At 56.0% G+C, this 21,066-nt stretch overlaps 6 protein-coding genes across 6 annotated transcripts; 3 read left to right on the top strand and 3 right to left on the bottom strand.

Moving 5' to 3' along the window:
* Positions 1-76: 76 nt before the first annotated feature.
* CDEST_12167 (Putative quinoprotein alcohol dehydrogenase-like superfamily) lies at positions 77-3,613 on the top strand (the record flags this gene model as incomplete). Its single annotated transcript, XM_062928323.1, has 2 exons — positions 77-85; positions 194-3,613. The coding sequence occupies 2 exons, from the start codon at positions 77-79 to the stop codon at positions 3,611-3,613; spliced, it is 3,429 nt and encodes a 1,142-aa protein (XP_062784374.1).
* A 401-nt stretch (positions 3,614-4,014) lies between these two features.
* Positions 4,015-7,608, bottom strand: CDEST_12166 (uncharacterized protein). Its single transcript, XM_062928322.1, has 2 exons — positions 7,012-7,608; positions 4,015-6,949 (listed from the first exon to the last, which is right to left on the bottom strand). Exons 1-2 carry the CDS (start codon positions 7,239-7,241, stop codon positions 4,495-4,497), a joined length of 2,685 nt encoding a protein of 894 aa, XP_062784373.1. The 5' UTR covers positions 7,242-7,608; the 3' UTR covers positions 4,015-4,494.
* Positions 7,609-7,866: 258 nt separating this feature from the next.
* CDEST_12165 (Putative Zinc finger, RING-type, CRA domain, CTLH/CRA to LisH motif domain, Fyv10 family) lies at positions 7,867-9,869 on the top strand. Its single transcript, XM_062928321.1, has 3 exons — positions 7,867-8,285; positions 8,352-8,485; positions 8,556-9,869. The coding sequence occupies exons 1-3, from the start codon at positions 8,150-8,152 to the stop codon at positions 9,516-9,518; spliced, it is 1,233 nt and encodes a 410-aa protein (XP_062784372.1). The 5' UTR covers positions 7,867-8,149; the 3' UTR covers positions 9,519-9,869.
* Positions 9,870-10,067: 198 nt separating this feature from the next.
* Positions 10,068-13,421, bottom strand: CDEST_12164 (Putative UPF0658 Golgi apparatus membrane protein). Its single transcript, XM_062928320.1, has 3 exons — positions 11,697-13,421; positions 11,163-11,631; positions 10,068-11,106 (listed from the first exon to the last, which is right to left on the bottom strand). Exons 1-3 carry the CDS (start codon positions 11,822-11,824, stop codon positions 10,615-10,617), a joined length of 1,089 nt encoding a protein of 362 aa, XP_062784371.1. The 5' UTR covers positions 11,825-13,421; the 3' UTR covers positions 10,068-10,614.
* Positions 13,422-17,103: 3,682 nt separating this feature from the next.
* CDEST_12163 (Putative Tim10-like domain superfamily protein) lies at positions 17,104-18,325 on the bottom strand. Its single transcript, XM_062928319.1, has 2 exons — positions 18,069-18,325; positions 17,104-17,970 (listed from the first exon to the last, which is right to left on the bottom strand). Exons 1-2 carry the CDS (start codon positions 18,164-18,166, stop codon positions 17,778-17,780), a joined length of 291 nt encoding a protein of 96 aa, XP_062784370.1. The 5' UTR covers positions 18,167-18,325; the 3' UTR covers positions 17,104-17,777.
* Positions 18,326-18,434: 109 nt separating this feature from the next.
* CDEST_12162 (Class II Aminoacyl-tRNA synthetase/Biotinyl protein ligase (BPL) and lipoyl protein ligase (LPL)) lies at positions 18,435-21,004 on the top strand (the record flags this gene model as incomplete). Its single annotated transcript, XM_062928318.1, has 4 exons — positions 18,435-18,600; positions 18,800-19,162; positions 19,246-19,419; positions 19,480-21,004. 4 exons carry the CDS (start codon positions 18,435-18,437, stop codon positions 20,733-20,735), a joined length of 1,959 nt encoding a protein of 652 aa, XP_062784369.1. The 3' UTR covers positions 20,736-21,004.
* Positions 21,005-21,066: the final 62 nt, after the last annotated feature.

Below are 21,066 nucleotides of genomic sequence, written 5' to 3'. Positions count from 1 at the left end.
ATTTTGAAAGTCAAGTATTACCCGACCCGGGCAGGCCTCTCTGGCGGTTGCCCGCGCTTCCTCATGAACCATCATCATGCAGTTAGTAATCATAAACCCCAAAACTAAGATTCGGGGCTTTTTTTCTCTTTTCCTCTTCTTCTCTATGTATGAAAGCAAGGGGTGGACTAGCTGACTGATGAACAAAACACAGTCATCCGTAGCCCGGCCCCTGCAACGAGACCACTATCTCACCCCAGTCACTGGCCTCAGCTTTTTCAACGCCAGGGACTGTGAGACCTATCTCCTCGCCGGGGAGGACTCGGAGTTGAAAGTCTACAATCTCGAAGGTCGGTTGTGCTGCCAGCTCAAGATCTTCCGCGCCCAGCCCATCCAGGGCATTCACGTCAGTGCCGGCGGCGGGGAGGATGGCCACCAACGGCGGCATGTGCTTCTCTGGGGAAACCAAGCGGTGACCGTGGTCCCCGCCAGCGCTGTTGAAGAGCTTATCCTGCGCGGTGGGCAACAAGCGGACGAGCCTTCGGTTTCGGTCAGCATCGTGGAGGCCAAGGCGCCGGACTGGATTTACGACGGCGCCATCTCGCCCGAGGAGCCGGGCCGCGGAGTGCTGGTCACGGCACACAACGAGGTCCTGGAATTCCACATCGGGGACGACGACAGAACGCTCCAGTTCGGTCGCATCGTCTCGCCCTCTCGGCCAATCTTGTACTCGGCCAACCTCACGTGGGTATCAAAGACGACCGTGCTGGTGGTTGGGGGCACTGTTTTTGGCGAAATCATCGTCTGGAAGTGCCACTTCTCTGATGGCGCAGCGGGGCCGGAAAAGAAGCCGTGGAGCGAGCTCCTCTTCGTCTTCACCGGCCATGAAGGCTCCATCTTTGGCGTGGACATCTCCCCCGAGATCGACGTCGGCAAGGGAAAGAAGGCAAGGCTGCTAGCCAGCTGTAGTGACGACAGGACGATCCGCGTATGGGATATCACGGAGAGACCCGAGGCGCCGCGGGTGCAGTACGACGCCTTTGGCGAGGCCCGTGAGACGGGATTCGGAGGCGCCGCCGCCGCGGACCTGACTGCGACTCAAGTCGCCTCCAGCGCACCCCTGGCCATGGTCATGGGCCACGTCTCGCGCATCTGGCACGTCAGGTTCCCGAGGACGCTGAACGAGCTGCCCCGGGGCTCCACCGCGACGGTCTACTCCTTTGGCGAGGACTCGACGTTGCAAACTTGGTCGCTGGAGATTAATGTTGAGCAGTGGCGGCGGAGATCTCTAACTTCCGCGGCCGCGGACGAGATTCATGTCGGGGCCAAGATCATGCACAAGGAGACGCACGCCCGTCACGACGGCAAGCACATCTGGGCTACGGCGCTCACGCAGATGGCAGACGGGGAGGTGCTGATTGCTACGGGCGGTGCTGATAGCAAGATCAACCTCCTCTCGGACCGCTCACGCACGGCTGGCGTTCAAAATGACGTATCCAAGGCGGGAGATTCGCCGACCGAGTTGCGGACTTTGGTGATGCGGGACGTGGTTCGCAAGCTGCCGGCCCGCAACCCGGACTTTGCGATCCCGTCGGAGGTGAAGGAGGCATTCCACCGGTTCGCGTTCATCTCGAGGGACGTCCTGCTTGCTACCAGCACTACAGGCCGGCTTCTGCTCGGCACATTCGGGGCGGAACTGACGTGGTCCGAGGTAGGGACCGATGTAGAGACGTTACAGTCGCTGAGGGCTTGCACGAGTTTGAAGAGCCCGGCGCGGGGCGTGGCGCTTCTGGGCACCGCGGGCAGGAAGGTATTCTTGTATAAGGACTCGACCATTCAGCAGGTTGGCACGGTACCCGGCAAAATTGCCGACATCTTTTGCCTGAGTCGCGGTTCAGGGGATATGGACGAATCCCCCTCAAAACTGGAGTTCCTCGTCACGATGCTTGGCGGCGAGGAGGCCATGCAGATCCTGACGCTAGACCTAAAGACGACCGCGATAACCTCTATGGTCCCTGTCCCCGAGCTCGACAACAGATTCGTCGTCACGGCCGCCTGCCAGATCAACGATATCCTCATCCTTGGCTCTCGCCATGGGTACATGTCTGTCTTCCGCCGCGCTGACGGGCAACTCACATCGCTCGTGGCACCAGACCGCCGCACCAACGATGCCATAACCTCCATCAGCCGCCTAGAGACGTCGTCCTCTTCTTTCACGACGCCCCACATCATCACAACGAGCCGCGACGGGAACTACCGCATCTACGAACTCGCCGCCGCAGACTCCTCCTTCTCCTCTTCATCCCCGCTCTACCTCCGCCACGAGACTGCGCCCACCGCCGTGCCCAACCTCGAAGACGCCTGGCTCGTCGACACAGAGCTCATACTCTGTGGCTTCCGCAGCAAGAACTTCGTCGTCTGGAACGAGACGCATCACGAGGAGCTCCTCCGCATCGATTGCGGCGGCGCGCACCGCGCCTTCGCCTACACGCCGCATGGTAGCAGAAGCGACGGCGGCGGCTTGCGCTTCGTCTTCAACAAGGCCGCCACTCTGGGCGTCTATGTCCAACCGCGCGCCGTTTCCGCCACCGTCTACCACCGCACTCTCAAGCGCGGTTCGCACGGCCGCGAGGTCCGCACGATTGCCTACTCTGGGCGCCGGTACATCGCCACGGGTGCCGAAGACACAGCGATCCGCATCTGGCAGCACGTCGCTGTCTCCGGGCCATCCGAGCGACGGGAACTGCGCTGCGTCAAGGTCGTCAAGGTTCATACGGCGGGGCTGCAGTCCCTCAAGTGGCTCGGCGAGGAGCTGCTGTTCAGCTGTAGCGGCAACGAGGAGTTTATGGTCTGGCGGGCCGGCGACCTCGGCGACGTGGCGGGGCTGGGTCTCATGCGCGAGGCCGTGTTCACGGACAGGAGCGCGGACGGGGATCTCAGAATCACGAGTTTCGACGTCGAGGGATTGGCTGACGGCGCCGTCGCCATCACCATGGCGTTTTCGAACTCCTTGGTCAAAACGTATAGGTACACGCCCGCGCGGGGCTTCGAGCTCCTCTTCAAGGGGCAGTATACAGGCGCTTGTCTGACGCAGGCGCGGCACCTCCGGGTCCGGGAGGGCGTATTTGACGTCATCACGGCCGCAACAGATGGATGTCTGGCGGTCTGGCGGTCGAAGGGGGCCGGGTACGTTCTCCGGCACACGGCGCGGATTCATCAGAGCAGCATCAAGGCTCTCGATGTACACCCTCTGTCCGCTGACCGGGTTGCGGTGCTTACTGGGGGCGACGACAACGCGCTGGGCATCACGACTCTCGAGTCATCTGCAGACGGCGGCTTTGCGCCGGCGTCCAGGGCGGGCGTCAGAAAGGCCCACGCGGCGGCTATCAACGGGCTCACGGTGCTCCGGACGACGACGGACGGCCGGGGGGTGGTCTTCGTGACGGCGAGCAATGACCAGCGAGTCAAGATGTGGAGGCTCGGGTGGCGCGGTGGTGTAGAGGAGGTCACGATGGTGGCGGACGAGTACAGCGGCGTCGCGGACGCGGGCGATGTCGAGGTCATTGGGGACGAGATGGTGGTTGTCGGAGGCGTCGGGTTGGAGGTTTGGGACTGGGGGGCTGGGGAGGTCTAACGAATCGGTGTTTATGATGACCATGGGATAGATAAAACGAAGACACAAGATGACACTTATCGGAGGAAAAGTCCGAGGGAAGTACGAGACACGCAGCATCTATCTACATGGGCCCATCAACTTTGACCACCCCATTCGATAAGGGTCTACAGACATGCCACCCGCTCAGCCGCCCCTTGAGAATTTCTCTCAGCCTCCATCTTCTTCGATGTATCTGTAGAAGTGTACGCAGAGAAGAGTATAATTGATGGCAGGAGAAGCGGAATGTCTTGTTCGATGTATCGTCACTTCGAGTTGCCTAATCAGCCTCTCGGACTCTCGTGAGGAGGCCGTCGATGTCTAAGAGCCGTTCAACACTATCAGGGCCAAAAACATGGTCTTGTCTATGACCATCAAACAACAGGCATACAGAGTCCTTCATACCACTCCCCCTTCCCCCCCACGAGATATGAGGTTGGAGTGTCCTTCAGGGCCGGTGGACAGTTGTTCAACACAATGCGGCACCCAAAATCCATCCAGATCCGTCCAACAGTTACTCGGCATCACCAAACCATCTCAACCTTGCGCCATAACTTCCCTTCTTGATTCGTGACAAGAACTTGTCTCAGAAGTATTGATATGACAGAGGCCATATTCTTTTGTACGTTGGGCCGTTTGGATATTATTTGTAATTGACCCATAGAACAGCCATCTGTCTCGGTCGGCGGCGAGTGAGCGAGTAAACCTCCTCGCCGTGATTACATGGCGTCTCGTAGCCATTGCCGGAACTATAGATGAAAGATAATCCTTGCTGGGTATTTCCCCCGATGACAGCAGTATAATAATGAATCACGCTATGCAGCCTCAATACCCACCCTCCCCTCCTTCAGCCTCCGGGTCGTCTACCGTCCCCTTGTAATGTTGGGTCCCGTGCCGATCCCCGTCAGCGTCCTGACGAACCAGTGCGCCCAGCTCTCCGTCTCAAGAGTCGCCTTAAGCTCTTCCGCGCGCTTCTCTACATCCTCAACCTGCCTCTCGAACAGCCTGACGCCATCCTCGACGTCATCGACCTTGCTCACAAGCCCGTTGATCTCGTACTCGAGCCGCGCTACGAGCACCTCAACCTCCTTAATCGCCTCGGTGATATGCGCCCGCTCCTCTGCGATGAGCTCCGTCGAGCTTTGCTTGACGCGGTGATACGCCTCGCTGAGCTGGTAGTAGAGGTTCTGCAGATCTTCCTGTTCGCGGCTGTAGTGCTCGTCCAAAGAGTCCACGGCCTTAACCTTGGACTCGACCCAAGGGTTGACCTCGCGCTTTATGGTCGCGATGGAGTCATACAGGCTTCGGGCGAATTCGGCAAGACTGACCTGTTGCTGCAAGGCGTCGGCCGTGGAAAAGTGTTTGTCGTCGTAGAGCTCTGTGATCTCCTCCCACCGCAAAACCGCTTCCTCGGCATCTCCAAAAGAGAGCCGTCTAGGCCAGCGAGCTTCGTTTAGGGGGTGCTTGTACGAAAGTCTCGAGACAGCGATGCTGTGCCGGCGCTGGAGGAAGCTCACGGCAGTGTTGCTGGTGCGCTCTGCTTCGAAGGGACCGTGGAGGTCGGCTTCGTCGACCACAGATCCGGCCACCGACGTCTGAACCCGAACAAGTTCATCTTTCACCGGCCCGTTAGGAGGTGTCGGGTAGTCCCCCTCAGCATGCGCCGAGGCGGGGTCTGACACTTCGCGGATTGGCTTGGTTGCCCCCGGGACCTTTTCGAGTTCTTGTGATGGCCCCCGCAGCTCCTGCGCAATATCTGCCTCTTTTTTAAAGGCAGTCAGATACTCTTCCGGCTTGTTCTTCCACGTGAAGGCCCTACCAACCATGACCGGGGACGACAAAGCCGCCGAAGACTGCGCCAGGGCGGAGATACCTGACGCGCCGTTGTATCCGTTCTCGCCAAAGTCGTCTCTGCTAGGACGGCTCGCATGCCCTCTCAAGCCGGTACCGACGACGTCCTTGATGCGACCCAGCCCAGACTTGGCGTCACTCACTCTGCCAGCAACGGATTTAAAGACCGTTTTCCTAAGCGCGTCTTTCTCTGCCGGGTTATCAACCACACTAACAGTTGAAGCAGGTGCCGGAGTCGAATAGACACCAGGCGAGTCTTCCTTCTGCCGTTGGAGCTCCTCTTCTAAAGGCAAGGATTGTGTCCGTTTTCCTGGCGGCGAAGCCACCTCGTCCTTTCCGAACAGTGGCTGCGCTACGTCTGTTGGCTTCTCCTGAAGCTCGGACACTGCTCTCCTGGGTTTCCCATACCAGAGCCACTTTGCGCGCTCGCCGTACGCCAGGGCAATGAATTTATCAATGTCGACGGTCTCGATGTCGGCTATGCCGGCCTTGTCTTTCCCGCCGACCATGCCGATGACGAGCTCGCCCCTTTTACCGCCGATTTCGGCGACGGTGGACTTGACAGCCTTTTGCACGCCCCATCCTTCGCCAGCGGCTGCTTTTGCCGTGACAGCATGCAGCTTGAGAATAGTCTGGCGATCCAGTCGCCTCGTCCGCTCGAGCTTGTATGCCTTCTGGAAGTAGCCGATGCCCCTTTTCGTGCTTTCAATGTCAAAAACATCCTTGGAGACGGGTGCGCCGTAGTAATGCAGCCGGTTCCTCGCACCCATCAACAAGCCTAGCAGCGCCGCCACGGTCGTCGGCCCCAGTATACCGTCTGTCGGCTCGACATTGTAGGATTCGGCGCCAATCTCTGTCCACCAGTTCCCGATTGACTCTTCCGTCTTGTCACATAATAGGCCGTCAATGTATTCCATGTCCAGCTTCCCGAACATGAACAGGGATACTTGACACAGTTTGACTAATTCTACCACCGACTGTGCAAAGGGGACCTTCTCGCTTGTCCTGTACAGCTGGTAAAATTTGGCCTGAGTCGCGGGAGTGGGGTCCGAAAGATTCATGCCAGATCGCCCAGAGCATCCCAGGCGCTTGAGATTCTCGTTGACGATGAAGGCCTGGCGATGAGTGCGGATGTCGCCCTCGGGGACCGGTATGACTGTCAGAGCTGACGGGAAGCTGCTGAGGTTCGTGACCATGACGTCGCCCAAGGGTGTCTCCTTGGGACGTGCATGGTACTGATGGATGGCCTTGAAGTAGAATCGGAGGCGGTTCGACCATATGCTCTCGTCTGCTGGGACGGCCAGCACCCCGACGACGACCGAATGCTTCGGGTCACCCGTATATGTAACGATGACCAACGTCGGCGATTTTCGTGAACAAGCCCATTGTTCGACTAGGTAGAGCTCGTAGCCCTGCAGGACCCCCCTTCGCTCGAGGACGGTGACGGACGGATCGCTTTCTAAATATCTGTTCGCGGGAGAAGCGGTCAGCGCAAGGCACCACGTAGATGACATACTGAGGGGAATCACCTGAAAGCCACTGGGTCAGCAAAAACCCATCTCCTCTTGGTGGTCGGTAAAGGAGAAACCGTCGAGGACTCGGCGGAAACCTCCTTTTGTGCCTCAAGCGGCAAAGGGGTGTCTAGGGGAGACGGCCGGTTGCTGCCGCGCTGGGACGCGACTCTCGCCAGAGTCAGCTCCTCCTCGCGGTGCATACGTGCGTCGTTGACCGGAAAAGGGAAGCGGAATGCCATCTCCATCTACAGGACCACGGGGTGGGCGGTGAGGTGACACTTTGGAGAGCGCCTACAACAACGCAGGGACTATCTGTAGGGAGGCGAAGGCATAATCGTTCGTGATCGCTCGCTTGTAGGGGAGGCGGGGAGAGTGATTGCCGTTCCTTGAAGACGTCACGATTAAGGAGTCCTGATGCAGAAAATCATGAAAAGAGTTGGCCTTGTCCTGTCCTGCATGTGACTTGCGCGGGTATCGCTGGAGTTGAGTTGATGTTGCCGCTGTCTCAATTGTCTCACGTTTCGGTCTCTCCGTCTTTCTCTTGTCCGTCTCTCCGGCAGCTGTTCGGCATGTGACGCAATGTACTACTTTACGTCGTGGCGGAGTTGATTGGGCCGCCAGCTGTACGTTACCATTACCACCTCACCGAAAAGGTAGCACAAACAGCTGCAAAACAGCGCTAACGATTCCCCATCTCCGCGATGGCCCCGATCTGCCCCAAGCTAGCACTCCTCCCCCCTGTTCTTCCAGGGCCCTCCCCATCACTAAACGTCCACTCGGGCCGCTGTTTCGCCGGCAATTCGACTTGATTCCTGGCAGTCACAGTGGTCACAGCACTACCTAATCAGTGATCTTCCAACCGAGAAAGCGCCTTCTGTTATCGCGCTATCGGCGACGCCCGCCCTCATCCAACCCACCACCACCTTCACTCAGCCATCGAGGAGCCACTGGATCATTGAAACTGCGCCATCACTCACTTTTCACTGCTCGACGGTTGGTTTGGATTTCACCTTTCTCAGTATCGAGCGATTCGAGCTTTACTGGAGGGCTCGTAGCGATGATCCGCCCACGCAACAGCAGCAGCACACAGTAGTAGTATACCTATCACGACACACACTGCATCGAACGATACCCCAAAACCCCCGCCACCACCATGGACGAACATAACCCCATGATGACGCTTCAGGCGGAGCTCGCTCGTTTCCGCAAAGCGACACTCAACTCGGCCGTCAGGGACGCGGACAAGCTTCTCGACCTGCTCGTTCAGGCGAGAGAGCAGATCGCCAATGGTTTGTCATTCGCCCCCGCTATAGTGATGCTGGCCATGTGCTCACCAAAGTCTCTCGAAACCACAGCGTCCGACCCGCACCGCGCGAGCTTGACCATGACCAAACTCCAGAATCCCGTCAACGCAGGCTTCGAGGCAATTAACAATGACTTGAAGGACGTCTCAAAAGCACAAAAGACCTTTGGCAAGGCCCTCGACAAGGTAGGCACCCACTGAGCCTCTAGGCGAAGGGTCAACCCTCCCCCAACTAACACGATTATTCTCCTCCTAGTCTTTCCCTCAGCGGCCCCTTTCGACAGATTACGATGCTATGGCCGCCTATCCCTCGCTGATCAACCGTGCCGTCGCCATGCACATGCTGCGCGAGGGCCAGTTCAGCGTGGCCTCAACCTTTCTCCGCGAAGCCCACGAGCGGCCTCCCCCTTCGTCCCCGAATCACGCGGCACTCGACGCCGATATACACTCGCTTCAGTCTCAGGAGCTCCAGGACAAGTTCGCAAACATGTACGGGATCTTGCACGAGCTCAAGAATAGGAACCTTGTACCGGCGATCGAGTGGGCGCGACTCAACGGCGACGAACTCGAAGCCCGCGGCTCCAACCTCGAGTTTGAGCTCAGCAAGCTGCAGTTCGTTTGGCTTTTCAAAGGACCCGAAGTTAACGACCTTCCAGACAATGCCTGCAACGGCCGCACAGGAGCTCTCGCCTACGCCCAGACCAGCTTCGGCCGCTTCCAAGCTCGCCACCTCAAGGAAATCCAGCAGCTATCGTGCGCCATGGTGTACGCGTCCAACATCGCCCAGTCACCCTACGCCAACGTCTTCGACACCTCGGCCGCCTTCGACGACGTCGCTCTCTCCTTCACGCGCGAGTTCTGCTCCCTGCTCGGCCTGTCCGCTGAGTCGCCCCTCTACGTCGCCGCCACGGCCGGCGCCATCGCCCTGCCGCAGCTCATCAAGTATACCACCTACATGAAGGCCAAGCGCACTGAGTGGACGACGGAAAACGAGCTCGCCTTTGAGACACCCCTTCCCCGCAGCATGATCTACCACCCCATCTTTGTCTGCCCCGTAAGCAAGGAGCAGACAACGGAGCAAAACCCGCCCATGATGCTGCCATGCGGTCACGTCATCTGCAAGGAATCACTGCAGCGCCTGACCAAGGGGTCTCGCTTCAAGTGTCCGTACTGCCCGAATGAGGGCCATATCAAAGACGCTCGGGAGATCAAGTTGTAGGACCAGTTCAGGTTCTTGGAGCCGGGGCAGGACGAAGATCTCGACGATAAAGACGCATCGTGGAGCAACTTGCCTCACGTCATACGACAGGCTGTGGGGAGTACGCCTATGGGGTATGAGCATCCTTCTTCCCTGAGTATGTGTGCGTTTGCGTATGGAGTCATTACAGAGGCGTTTTCATGGGAAATGGATTTCATGGGCTTGGAGTTCTCTTTATGTTTGTGGCGGCAAGGCAGGTACTTCTTCTATTTCCCTCTTGGGCGAGGCATCGGTTTAGTTCAAGGATTGGCAGCGAATCTGGCCGTGGTTTAGTATAGCGATTGGAACAAAAATTACATAATTTCAGCTCTGCTGGTATGCTCGGGAATGTGACGTTAATGCGGCGGCGTTGTTAGCGCGGATGTGGAGCTTTGGAGGCAAACACGGCTCCGGACGGACCGGAGATGCAAGCAATTTTCTGACGAAGATGACTTACGTTTCATTTCATTTCAAGGCAACATACATTTGCGAGGGAACAGTTTAGATATTGGTAGATACGGCGAAGGAGGTGCGTCTTTAGTTTTATCAATGGTATTCAAGTACCTGATGCTGACGACGCTCAGTTACACCAGGGAAACGTATAAAGCAAATCGCTGACCTCGACAACATGCAAAGCGTACAAAGGCTTCTCGGCCTCTTTTCGCTGTTCCCGAAGTCATCATGTCATCTTGGGCAGGGACGTAGTCGCCAGTGCGAATTCTACGTAGAAACATATCCATAACTCCGCCTTCAGGCCAGTCTTCATCCCCCTCAGTAGGTGGAGAGCAGGCATCGTCAACGCCGTACACGCAATGTGTTCCACGCAAGAAAAGAATAGAAAGAGAAAAGAATAAGAAGGAAACGACGATGATGGGGAATCTCAAGCAGTCCAACACGCGCCCGGCCCCGCGTGCCCATTGTCCCGTCCGTCCACGATTTCTTGGTGGTTTTTGATTTTTGGTTGTTTTTGGATAAAAAAAGGTGGCGTTGTTTCGTAAGTCGTTTCTTTGTACAGTCGAGCGGTATCTCTTTTGATCATGCGTTTGCCTCGTCGGGTCAAGCCAGCTCCACCCTTCCCTTAATCGATCGTCATTCTGCTCGCAATCTGTGGTTTGACATCTTGCAGATTGATGGAATTGAGGTCCGGGTTCTTTTCAACGTCCCGAGACGGCTTTCGGAGGTGGTTCTTCAGGCCGGCACCAAAGTTGCGCATGCAGATGATGCAGTTGGCGATGGTGCAAATAATGAGGATAATGGTGATGACAGCAAAGGCAGTGAGCGATTTACGCACCGCCCTGTACTGTTGTTCCGTGTGTGGCTGGTAAATCCGGACGAGCTTGTAGAGGAAGTAGGTAAGGCCGCCGAGGTAGCAGACAATGACGATGGACATGCCGATCTTATTCTCGATCCTGGTGAACCAGGCAGCCAAAAGCAAAATGGCAATAGTAATGGGGACGGCGGCGATGGTAAGACCGAATTCGGTGTCGGTTTTGAGCGTAACAATAACCAAAAACTGAACAGTGAAGCCGAGGAAAAAGAAGAAGTCGAACTTCAGAAGTGCGATATAAATCTGGCTCAAGTCAGTACTGGTGTCAGAAAGCGACACTTGGGCGCGAGATCGCATACCTGGTAGTGCAGGAAACGCTTCTTCATCCTGTAGTCGGCTCCTATAGTCTTAAGAATGTCCCAAGCAAAGACTTGGTAGAGCTTCCAGGCAGTGAAGGCCATGGCAATGGTACAAAAGCCCAGGATGCAGGGGATGGCGACCAAGTACGGTTTTACGTCGACCCACATGTTGTCTTGCGGGTTCTTGAGAGAGCCGTTGTCCCTCAGTTGACCCAGCGCCTCTTCGATTTGTTCGACCTGGATGGCAGTGTAAACCATCAGTGCGAGGTTGGCAATGCACACGCCAATAACTTGAATGGTGTTCTTCGCTCGCAACGCGTCCCAGACAACAACCAACTCGTACAGGAAGCCGAAGATGAAAAGCGTCAGGAATGTCGGGATTATCCGCCTTGGCGAGTCGGTATTGGCGTCTGTCGTTTCTTGGGTATCCTGATCGGTCAAGCTTGTCTGGAATTTCCAGAAGACGTAGCTACGAGGCAGTCAGTATGCAGCAAGCGACACGAGAAGTCGTCTGGTGCCGGGATGACGACGTACCACTCGAAGGCCAGACAGATTATGGCCTGGACGAGAGCGATGAGGAAGAAGATCCTTGGCCACTTGACACCCATGAAGCCGAAGCCGAAGGGGCCACTCGCACCGCTACTGGGACGTGAGCCGTTCATCGTGGATGGAGCGAGACCCTCGCGAAAAGCGTAGCCTTGGTTACTGGATGCTTGGGGCGGGTTGTATTGCTGTTGGTATTGCTGTTGATATTGCTGAGCGTACTGTCGTGCAGCAAGTTCTTGGTCGAAGCCTGCAAAGTTTGGGTCGCCGCCGAGCAAAGAGCGGCGGGAGTCTAGCCTTGTAGCCAGGTCGACGGTGTTGGCGACTCCCCGGGAGGAGTCGAGATGAGATGATGCTTAATAGTGGTGGGAAGGCGTCGTGGAGGGAAGGGGGCTGGGGGGGTGTGGTGTGTCGGATCGGGCACAATTTGAGAGTAGGACGGCGCAGGCGGGCAGGCGTCAGTCAGCTGTCGGAAAAGTACGGTCGGCTGGAACGAGACTCCTTCTTTTGGGGGTCTGGTTGTGGTCAAGGGATAAAGAACGAGTGGAGATTGCGAGCGAGGGACCCCGACGGCGGGAAATTCGAAAACAAACCAGGCGCAAAGGTCAAAGAGAGGATAAAAGAGAAGGAGGTGAAAAGGGGAGGGAAGTGACGAGATAGAGTTCAGATTTCCCTTAACGACGGTAGAGGTTTTTTTGAGTTCAGGTTGACAGCAAGGGGTAAGCTGTTCAAGAAAGAGAAAGAGAAAGAGAGATTGAGAGCGAGAGAGAGAGAGAGAGAGAGCGAGGATGATGTTGGTGTGAAGCTGAAACGGGGTGAGGAGTTTGATCGGTTCAGAGGCAGACAGGGCTCCTTTTCGCTGTCTCCGGATTTTGACAGGCGTAAGAGAAGGCAAGGCTGGGCGTGGTCGTGGAGGAGGAGGAGGGGAGGGGGCGAAGGTTGCGGGTAGCGTTAGGTAGGTACCTAAGTAGGAGCAGCATACCACACTATAGTTCAAGCCAGCAGCAGGAGCCTAAGACGGGACACCACGGGTCTCTTGCAGTCTTGGCCCTTTGGGGGGGAGGGGGCAGTGAACCGGGGGGTGTGCCAGTGGGAGGTGTGGAGTCCAGGAGACGCTAGGCGGGTGGGGCAACCGTGGACGAAAGACCAGAAGGGGGGAAGGCCGCCAAGCCAGGACGATGGACGACGGAAGGTACCTATGTAGAACAAGGACAACCTTGGGATAGAGTTCGAGTCGCAACTACGAAGGTTCGATGAACGCAGGATGTAGAATCGGTGGAGAGGCGTAAACACAAGAGGAAAGAAGTTGACGTGAGGATGGGGCGAAGTCGGGGCGACGGTTTCGAAGGGCCGGCTGTTCTTGTTCTCTTAAGATGACTACTGCGCGTGCAGTGTACAGCAAATGCTAAGTGAGGTAAGCCGGGTCAGAGATATTCTCCTTTCGGGCGTTACAGGGCCGGCCGGCTTGGGCGAGGGCCCGAAGGAAGAATGGTCTACGGCAGCTTCGATTCGTCGGGACGGGCAACCAGTAAAGTGTTGGATGGGTGAGAGCCGAGAGAGTGTACGTGAGTTGTTGTCTTTGGTAGGTCTCTCTGTGGCCTGTTCTTCTGTTTTTTCTCTTTCTTTTCTCTCTTTCCCTTTTTCCCTTTCTCCTCGTCTTGGTGTCGCGAGTCGATGGAAGTTTTCGAGGGTCGAGTTGCAGCGTTTGGCATGTAGCGTCCCGATTTGGGAGAAACGAAAGAAGCGGAGCGCACGAGAATGCGCGTCGTTCATAAGTAGATCAGCTGGCAACAAGAGGCCTCAGAAGCAACAAGGGTCCATCTTGGGACACAAGAGAGGGGATATCAATCATCAGGTTGCATCTGACTCCCCATCATTTTCCAAACGTCGGTCCATGATCCATCCATCCAACAGGGAAAAAAGTGCACTAGTGCCGGCACAGCACAGCCAGAAAAAGACAGTGCACCACGCGTGCCCTCCTCAGTCCCCAGACTTGGATCGAGGCTGGTTCTTCCAGGGACAGTAGGGCTGTGCAAAGAACCCGCGCTCGGGGTTGCAGCGTGCTACGCCAGGAATAGGACTTGACATGTGGTGAGGTGGGTTCAATGCCTGGCGTCCGGCCGTCCACTTTGTTAGTGCGTAATACGGATACAATACAAAACAATACATTGGATAGACGCGAATGGCTGCCTCTGCTCAGTCGGGAGGAGAGAAACGTATGTCCCCGCTAACATGCAATTGTCAAGTGGACCTTACGCTCTCGAAATGGCAGCCGCCCGCTCCCTTCCCTCTGTCCTGGTTGCTACAAAGCCCTGCAAGTCAATCATCAACAACCCGGTCTCAAGAACACGCAATTTGATGTTGGCGAGCCAGATTATCTTGAAATGCACTCGGTAGTAATTTGCCAACAGTGGTGTGTGTTGGTCGGGAAGGCTACCTAGAGCGCCTCCTAGAGCATGGGATCAACAAACGTGCACCAGAGAGACGAGGCTTCTTCACAGCCACCGTCTCGCCAGTCCTACGCTCTACGCTACCCACCATCTCCCTTGTTCTCACGATTCTCTGCATGCGACCTGCATTCTACCTTGCCGTACCTTAATTCTGCCCACAAGACTGCCCAGCCCATCGTCCCAAGTGATTCCCGTCCTGGCCATGCGCCCGGCCAGTCTGCGGTACGCCTGGCGTACCCAGCTGGTAGGCTCGTCAACGAACCAGCCCAGGTGCTAGGCGCGCTTCCCGGCATTTTCTGCCGTTTCACTCCTCAGAAGGCTGAGGAGGCAAGGCATTGTGCAGACTGCAACAACAACTGGTCTTGTAGATGGCTGAACCAAGCTCAGTTGTTTCTTACCCTTCTCATCCGTCCTTTCATTTGTCGTCCCGTATCATGCACCAACCAGCGAGGCCAGCGGCATCTTCCACCCGTGGTTTGGTTCCGCTACAGGGGACCGACGGGAAAGAAAGGAATAGTTTCTCGATTAAGCGAAGGCAGAATACGCGTCGCTCTCTTTTGTTTCCCCCTTTCTCTCGCTACGCATACGCATACGCGCTTCTACACCAATGTTTATGTTTCTGTTTAGGGACTGGGACGAGGCCTCCTCACACTTGTCTGCTGGCTTCTTCCCAGTATCACCAATTCAGCCAATGGATGCTACATCAGTTTCTTCCGTCATTTCCACGACCTGTCGGCCAGGCCATACCCACTCCATCCCTCCCTGCGTCCTTCTTCCTACTCTCGTCAATGCCGCGCCCATCCTCACACCTCGCCGTTGACCCACGGGCTCCGATCTCAGGCCACCCAACCATGACCCATCCATCCATTCCCCCCCTGGAACCCGTCCGTGGGCGCCGCTCCGAGATATGTGCCACGATGAGAGGGATCGACCCTGTGCGGTGACGACAGACTCAGCGCTAAGCCACACCAGGAACCCCATCGGCACTACGGGTTGAGGCTCAATCAACGCATATTCACCAGGAACTCACTCTCCCACACTAATCCCCGTGTGGTGCCTCTCGCCTCGGCAATGTCGTCTGTATACGATGTACTATTGCAGTTCACGCTTCTCCTTCGCTGCCTCGAATTGGATAACAAGCCCATACAAGCTAGGCCGTGCAGCACATTACCACCCGTGCTAGGTCAAGAGTTGTCTCTCTCATTTTCATCTGAATCATTGAAACATCATCCTGTCCCTCCCCCCCGAGTCTGCCTAACTTTCGAGATTGAAAGCGAAAGGAAAAGAGGGATCCCCTGTCGCCGATCTGAGCGAGTCAAAGAACAGAGCCTACGATGTAAGCTCTCGGTCGCGAGTTACTCAACAGAGTTGCGATTGACATCGTTTTCCGTGCCAGCGGGGGGTGGTGCCCATACTGCGTAACTCGGTAATGCTTCCCCGGCAGTTTGTCATCGCCGCGGTCCGTCGTGCGATTTCTTTTTTCAACGGGAGAATAAAATTGTCGGTGCTATTTATTCTCTTCCCACCCTTTTACAAGTAGCCAACAAGATTCCTAGTCTAGACCTGGCCGACTTTATGGGAATGCCTTGTTTTTGGGAGCGAGACCCAGGTGTCGGTTGATAATCTCGCCTCTTGCCATCCTGGGACTACTCCGACGAGCCGGGAGACGGGGATTTCCTCTCATTTGGTGCCGGTTTTATGTTTTTGATATCCTAGTAAGAGCCCCATTCTTCGCACTTCGCATACATTAAAAACTGCTATCCTTCATCTTGTTCTGCCGGATTCCCCTGGTTTCCGAGACAACATGGAAAGGCGGTCGACGAGATCAACGGTCATCTATTCGCTGCAACACCCATAAGCCCGCTCGCCCAAGCCTGACAATAGGAATAGGAATAGAGTCAAGTGCAGCCTCAGGACCTGGCTCCTGCGGCAATTGGTGGCTTGCATCTTGGCGCCCGAGGAAGGCTCTTTTGTCTATGTGACCCTGAGTCAAGCTAAGCCTATGAGCTCTTTTCTTCTTCTAATCCTTCGGTCAATTTATCTAGCTTTCCCGCGTGGCCATTATTGTGCCGACCCGGTGTTGCTCTATCTACGTATTACGCGCTGCTTTATCAAAGTCTATCGACTGGGGCTCCGCTGATCAGAGTCCTGGGTTTAGTCGGTGAACAGCTACAAGTTGGCGGCAAACCGCGGCGGTCACCTCCTGGCTCATAAATTAACCAATAATCGTTTTCTGTTTCCGGCGTAGAGCAAAGTGTTGGTATCTCTTCTCGGCAATCAACGCGAGGGGTCATACTGCCGCCGCCATCCAGACAAGCGAGACATCCCACGTCACGTTAGTGGTCTGGACTCGCGTGAACAATCCGGGATCTGGTAGGCATTTCTCTCATTTCTCCTTGCCGTTATGGGTCCGATATTAACTAGACATGACGAGGACGCGTTCGTTGGTCTGAGACCGCCACAGTCGTGTCCAGATGTGCTGTCTTGATTGTCAAGTCTCAACAACGGCACCGACGGAAAGCCCTCTCTCGGTCGGCGAGGGTAAAGCAATAGGGAGGGTGAAAAAAGAGTTGAAGAACAAAACACACGCGAGGCGCACTGAAGAAAGGCCAAGGCCGCCTCGCTAGCCGGTTCCCGATTTTTCGGATCCGGGTTGCCGGCGAGGGTGACGATGCCACGCGTTACTGGTTGGGCCTTGACTAAGAGAATTCGTGTTATGGCAAGCGAATGCTTGTCAAGAAGACCAGCCGTAAGATAATATCGGATTGGTGACTCCCGCCGGCCGAGGCCATGGAGCCTGGCTTGATAATACATGCCAGGCATTTAAGTGTCCCAGCGTAGTTGGCTTAAACAACCAAGATGTGACTGATCATGTGTTGCTTTCTATATGTTAAGCAGACCAGCGTTACGTCGTCAGATTGCCCAACCCGATTCTTCTAGACTCGGTGGATCGATTCAGAACAATCGCAATTTTAAGTGTAGGCTCGATTGTTTTTTTCTAAGCTCAAGAGGTGCTTTGAGATCAGTTGCATCGATTTCGCTTCCTACCCAGAGTTTTACAAAGACGAGTCTGTGACGAAATCTTGGTTACGACTTAGGACGAGGTGTGTGGGGTCCTGATAGCTTTAAGTCGGGTGCACTGCGAGCATCCAGAACCACCCACTTAGCTGAGACGAGAGAAAACACTGTCCGTCTTGTCGAGCAATGAAGTGAGTCTTGTTGTTACACCACAGGCACAACCGCGTCCAGACGCCAACCCAGACCAGGAGCAGGTCCCCACAGGCGCAGAAAAGCGAAAGGTGTGAGGGTAGTTCTCTTGATTCCAAGGACCTCTGTGGCCCCTCATATTATACACGAAGCTCCCGGTTGCGGGTTATGCTTCAAAATACGTCCGGATCCCCTAGGTATCCCACGCCCCTGTGCAGTGACAATAGGACCGTTGACGATACGGGAACCTGCTCCCATCAATAATCCCATACGTGATATACATAATTCCCGCTACGTTCGGAGTGCTACAGAGAGCAGACCGGCCGTCCAACGGTGACGCGATGTCGTGTTTCCCTTCCTAAGCTCCGTGATGCTTTCTTCTTCATTCCTGTGTACACCGTCGCTGCTTTGCTGTTTAGAACATGCCTCCTCCCATGCCGCCACCGCCGCCACCTCTCTTCTGGCTCTCGTTCTGCATCACATCTGACGCCTTCATTTGCGTCTCGAAGAACTTGGCGGCGCAGCGGTCAAGGCACACGGACTCGCCCTTGTTGAGGTCGGCCTCGCGGTAGTCGGGGAGGCACTTGGATTGGCAGATCTTGGTTAGGCTGAGGGCAAGCAGGTTGCTCATTAGCAAGGTGGCTCTTCTCGCACGAGTCCGCTATCTCCTGGGGCCCTTTGATGCCTCGATATCGTGGTGACGTACCGGTTGTGCATGTCGGCCAGCAGACGCATCTCCTGCTCAGCCATGGCGATCTTCTCCTCCGAGGAGAGCTTAGGGCGGCCCATTCCAAAGAAAGACATGTTGGCGATTCGTGGGGGTGAGCGAGTAGAAGGTTCAGATGATGTATCTGGCGTGAGGTTTTGATGGATGCGCCGAAAGAGCGTTGGTTTAGTTATGGATAGCTTTGCTTGCTGGGTTGGTGATTGACGTCGCCGGGTCGAGATTTTACAGAAGCTCCTTTGCCTTATCTTATCGACTCAAAACCTTCCTCCCATGCGCGGCGGACTTAAGCTTGCCAGTGAGCCCCGCTTTACAGCTTCAAAAAGATCCAATCAGCGGCTGTTTGAGATGAACGCCCATCTTCGGGCCGGTTTATCCCGCTTCCCGCGTCAAGCGTTATCGATAACATCAACGACCACCATAAAACCGCAGCGGCGCAAAATTTCCGTACGCATTGTTTCTTCATATTTGGCCACCTCAAGAAGAGCCCAAATCTTCTTGAGCGACTATGGTGGTAAGTCTCCTACAATGCCCTGATTTTCCTCCCTCCCTGTTCCTCATATGATGATTGCAAGCAATTCAGAACCGCTGCGACTTACACAGCTTCGGCTGTGGTTGATTTAAACCGCCTATTATCTGACATTTTACTCCTAACCACGCTTTTTCATGCATTTATACCCCATTGGACAACGAAGCTAACAGGAGGCAACCAGATGCAATGACTTTCATTCAGAGTCTACGGCTTTTGCGGCCGACGGTGCGCGCTTCGCAGGTCGTCTGCCGTGCGCAGTTCCATGTCGGGCAGTCAAGTGGTAGAAGCAGCCGACTTCAGCAAGATGGAGCTTGGAGGAACCGGGATAGCATAGCAAACCAGACAGATGAAAATGCTCGGATATCGGAGTTCCAGAAGATGCGCCTCGAGGCGCTTGAGGAGGTCGGCGCCAGGGATCTGTACAATGAGACGCACCCGCGGCTTGTTCACCGCAGGAAGCCGATGTCGGTCCCGACCTTTAGAAAGGTGTGGAAGGATGCCAATCTGGACGACCCGAGCAATACTGGGATCGTCACTCTGTATGGTACGCTGAATGAATACAAGTCGCCCTGCACAGGGCGGCCATCATCCCTAACAAACAACGGCGCCTTGCTGACAGGGCCACAGGCCGCGTCCAGTCCATTCGCCTGCACGGGAAAAAGCTCGTCTTCGTCACCATTGCCAATGAGTTCGAGACGATCCAGGGCATGATCAGCTACCGCAACCTCGGCAGTGTCCCCAACATGAACATTGACACCTTTAAGCTCTTTACCCGGTTGATCGGGAGGGGTGACCACATCTGTGAGTCAGCAGAGAGTGTGCTTTCTCCACGACGTTGACGTATGCTAAACGAGAGCGCAGCCATCACCGGCAAGCCCACCCGCACGAACAGCGGCGAGCTCACCATCCGGGCTGTGGTACTCCCGGAGCTGCTCGCGCCAACCATGGAGCAGATCCCGCACACCCTGACGGACCCGGAGACCAGGTCGCGCAAGCGGCATGTCGACATGATGGTCAATCCCAAAGTCGCTGATACCTTGCGACTGCGCTCACACATCACAAAATACATTCGCGACTACCTCCACGAGCGGTCCTTCCTCGAGTTCCAAACGCCCATTCTCGCCGAGAACGCTGGCGGCGCTGTCGCGCGCTCCTTCACCACCCAGGCCACCGAGTTTCCCTCTAAGGAGCTTTCCCTCCGCATCGCGCCCGAGCTCTGGCTCAAGCGCCTCGTTATCGGCGGCGTCCACAAGGTTTTCGAGATCGGCCCGGCCTTCCGTAACGAGGGCATCGACGGGACCCATAACCCCGAGTTCACCATGTGCGAGTTCTACAGTGCTTACACTAACCTCTCTGATCTCATCGCCAGCACTGAGGAGCTACTCGCCGGCCTCGCCGCCCACTGCCAGCACCTCATCGAGACCCAGCTCACATCCCTCGAGCCCATCGACGCGTCCAAGTTCGTCCGCCCCTTCCGCCAGCTCGAGTTCATCCCGGCCCTTGAGGAAGCCCTCGGCTTCCGCCTACCCAAGCTTACCGGCAAGGACGCCTACTCGGAGCTCATCGCCGTGCTGGCCCTCTCCAAGGTCGAGGTGCCCGGCGGTATTCCGTCGACGATGCCCAAGCTCCTCGACCGGCTGGCGGCCATCTACCTCGAGCCCAAGTCCTTTGAGGCCCCGCTCTTCATTACGCACCACCCGACATGCATGTCGCCGCTCGCCAAGAGCTTCGTCTGCCCCAAGACGATGCAGCTCGTCTCGGCGCGCACAGAGCTCTTCATCAACGGCCGTGAGCTGGCCAACATGTACGAGGAGGAGAACGACCCGTCGGTGCAGGCGCGCAAGCTCGCCGAGCACAGCTTCTTCGGCACCGGCAAGGATCCCGCGCCCCTGGAGGACGTGGACGCGCCTGTCACGCCCAGGGACGCTCCGCTCGACAGGAGCTACATCCAGGCGCTCGAGGCCGGGCTGCCGCCGACGGGCGGCTGGGGCTGCGGCGTCGAGAGGCTCGTCATGCTGTTCTCCGGCGTCAATAGGATCAGTGACTGCCTGAGCTTCGGGACATTGAAGAATGTGGTTGGGCTGACGTCCGAGGCGCAGCACCACTCAAAGTCTTAGTGAGCATGGCCGTTATCTACCTTCCCTGTTTCTATTGGTCCTTTTCTTCCCATGTATGAGCCACTGGGTGTTTGAAATGTCTGGCCTGAGAGAATCCAGCTGAAGATGAGCCAGGCTAAAAAAGATCGCGGGACGAGAAGTTAAGTGTTTAATAAACCTGTACAACACCAACAACAACAACAACACCATCACACTATCATAGATGTATCACTTTGTAGAATATCCAAACACAGAATCTTGGGAATAGCAATACCACTTGTTGCCCTATTTTCAAGTACTTTTAGCAACGGATGCCTAGTTGTCTATGAAACCAAGTCTCTTGCCTGTGAAC

This window comes from Colletotrichum destructivum, chromosome 8, assembly GCF_034447905.1.
Source record: "Colletotrichum destructivum chromosome 8, complete sequence".
Lineage (NCBI taxonomy): Eukaryota > Fungi > Ascomycota > Sordariomycetes > Glomerellales > Glomerellaceae > Colletotrichum > Colletotrichum destructivum.
The sequence above is the reverse complement of the archived record's forward strand: the minus strand, read 5'-3'. Positions and strand labels throughout refer to the sequence as shown.

What these genes read in the sequence shown, in the direction of transcription:
- CDEST_12166 (XM_062928322.1), bottom strand. Translation starts at nt 7,241, where the DNA reads ATGGAGATGGCATTCCGCTTCCCTTTTCCGGTCAACGACGCACGTATG. An exon ending in GCTGACCCAGTGGCTTTCAG is followed by an intron (nt 6,950 to 7,011) that starts GTGATTCCCCTC and finishes TCCCGCGAACAG; the next exon opens with ATATTTAGAAAGCGATCCGT.
- CDEST_12165 (XM_062928321.1), top strand. Translation starts at nt 8,150, where the DNA reads ATGGACGAACATAACCCCATGATGACGCTTCAGGCGGAGCTCGCTCGT. An exon ending in GAGAGAGCAGATCGCCAATG is followed by an intron (nt 8,286 to 8,351) that starts GTTTGTCATTCG and finishes TCGAAACCACAG; the next exon opens with CGTCCGACCCGCACCGCGCG. An exon ending in TTGGCAAGGCCCTCGACAAG is followed by an intron (nt 8,486 to 8,555) that starts GTAGGCACCCAC and finishes TTCTCCTCCTAG; the next exon opens with TCTTTCCCTCAGCGGCCCCT.
- CDEST_12164 (XM_062928320.1), bottom strand. Translation starts at nt 11,824, where the DNA reads ATGAACGGCTCACGTCCCAGTAGCGGTGCGAGTGGCCCCTTCGGCTTC. An exon ending in ATCTGTCTGGCCTTCGAGTG is followed by an intron (nt 11,632 to 11,696) that starts GTACGTCGTCAT and finishes ACTGCCTCGTAG; the next exon opens with CTACGTCTTCTGGAAATTCC. An exon ending in AGCGTTTCCTGCACTACCAG is followed by an intron (nt 11,107 to 11,162) that starts GTATGCGATCTC and finishes GACTTGAGCCAG; the next exon opens with ATTTATATCGCACTTCTGAA.
- CDEST_12163 (XM_062928319.1), bottom strand. Translation starts at nt 18,166, where the DNA reads ATGTCTTTCTTTGGAATGGGCCGCCCTAAGCTCTCCTCGGAGGAGAAG. An exon ending in CTGGCCGACATGCACAACCG is followed by an intron (nt 17,971 to 18,068) that starts GTACGTCACCAC and finishes GCTTGCCCTCAG; the next exon opens with CCTAACCAAGATCTGCCAAT.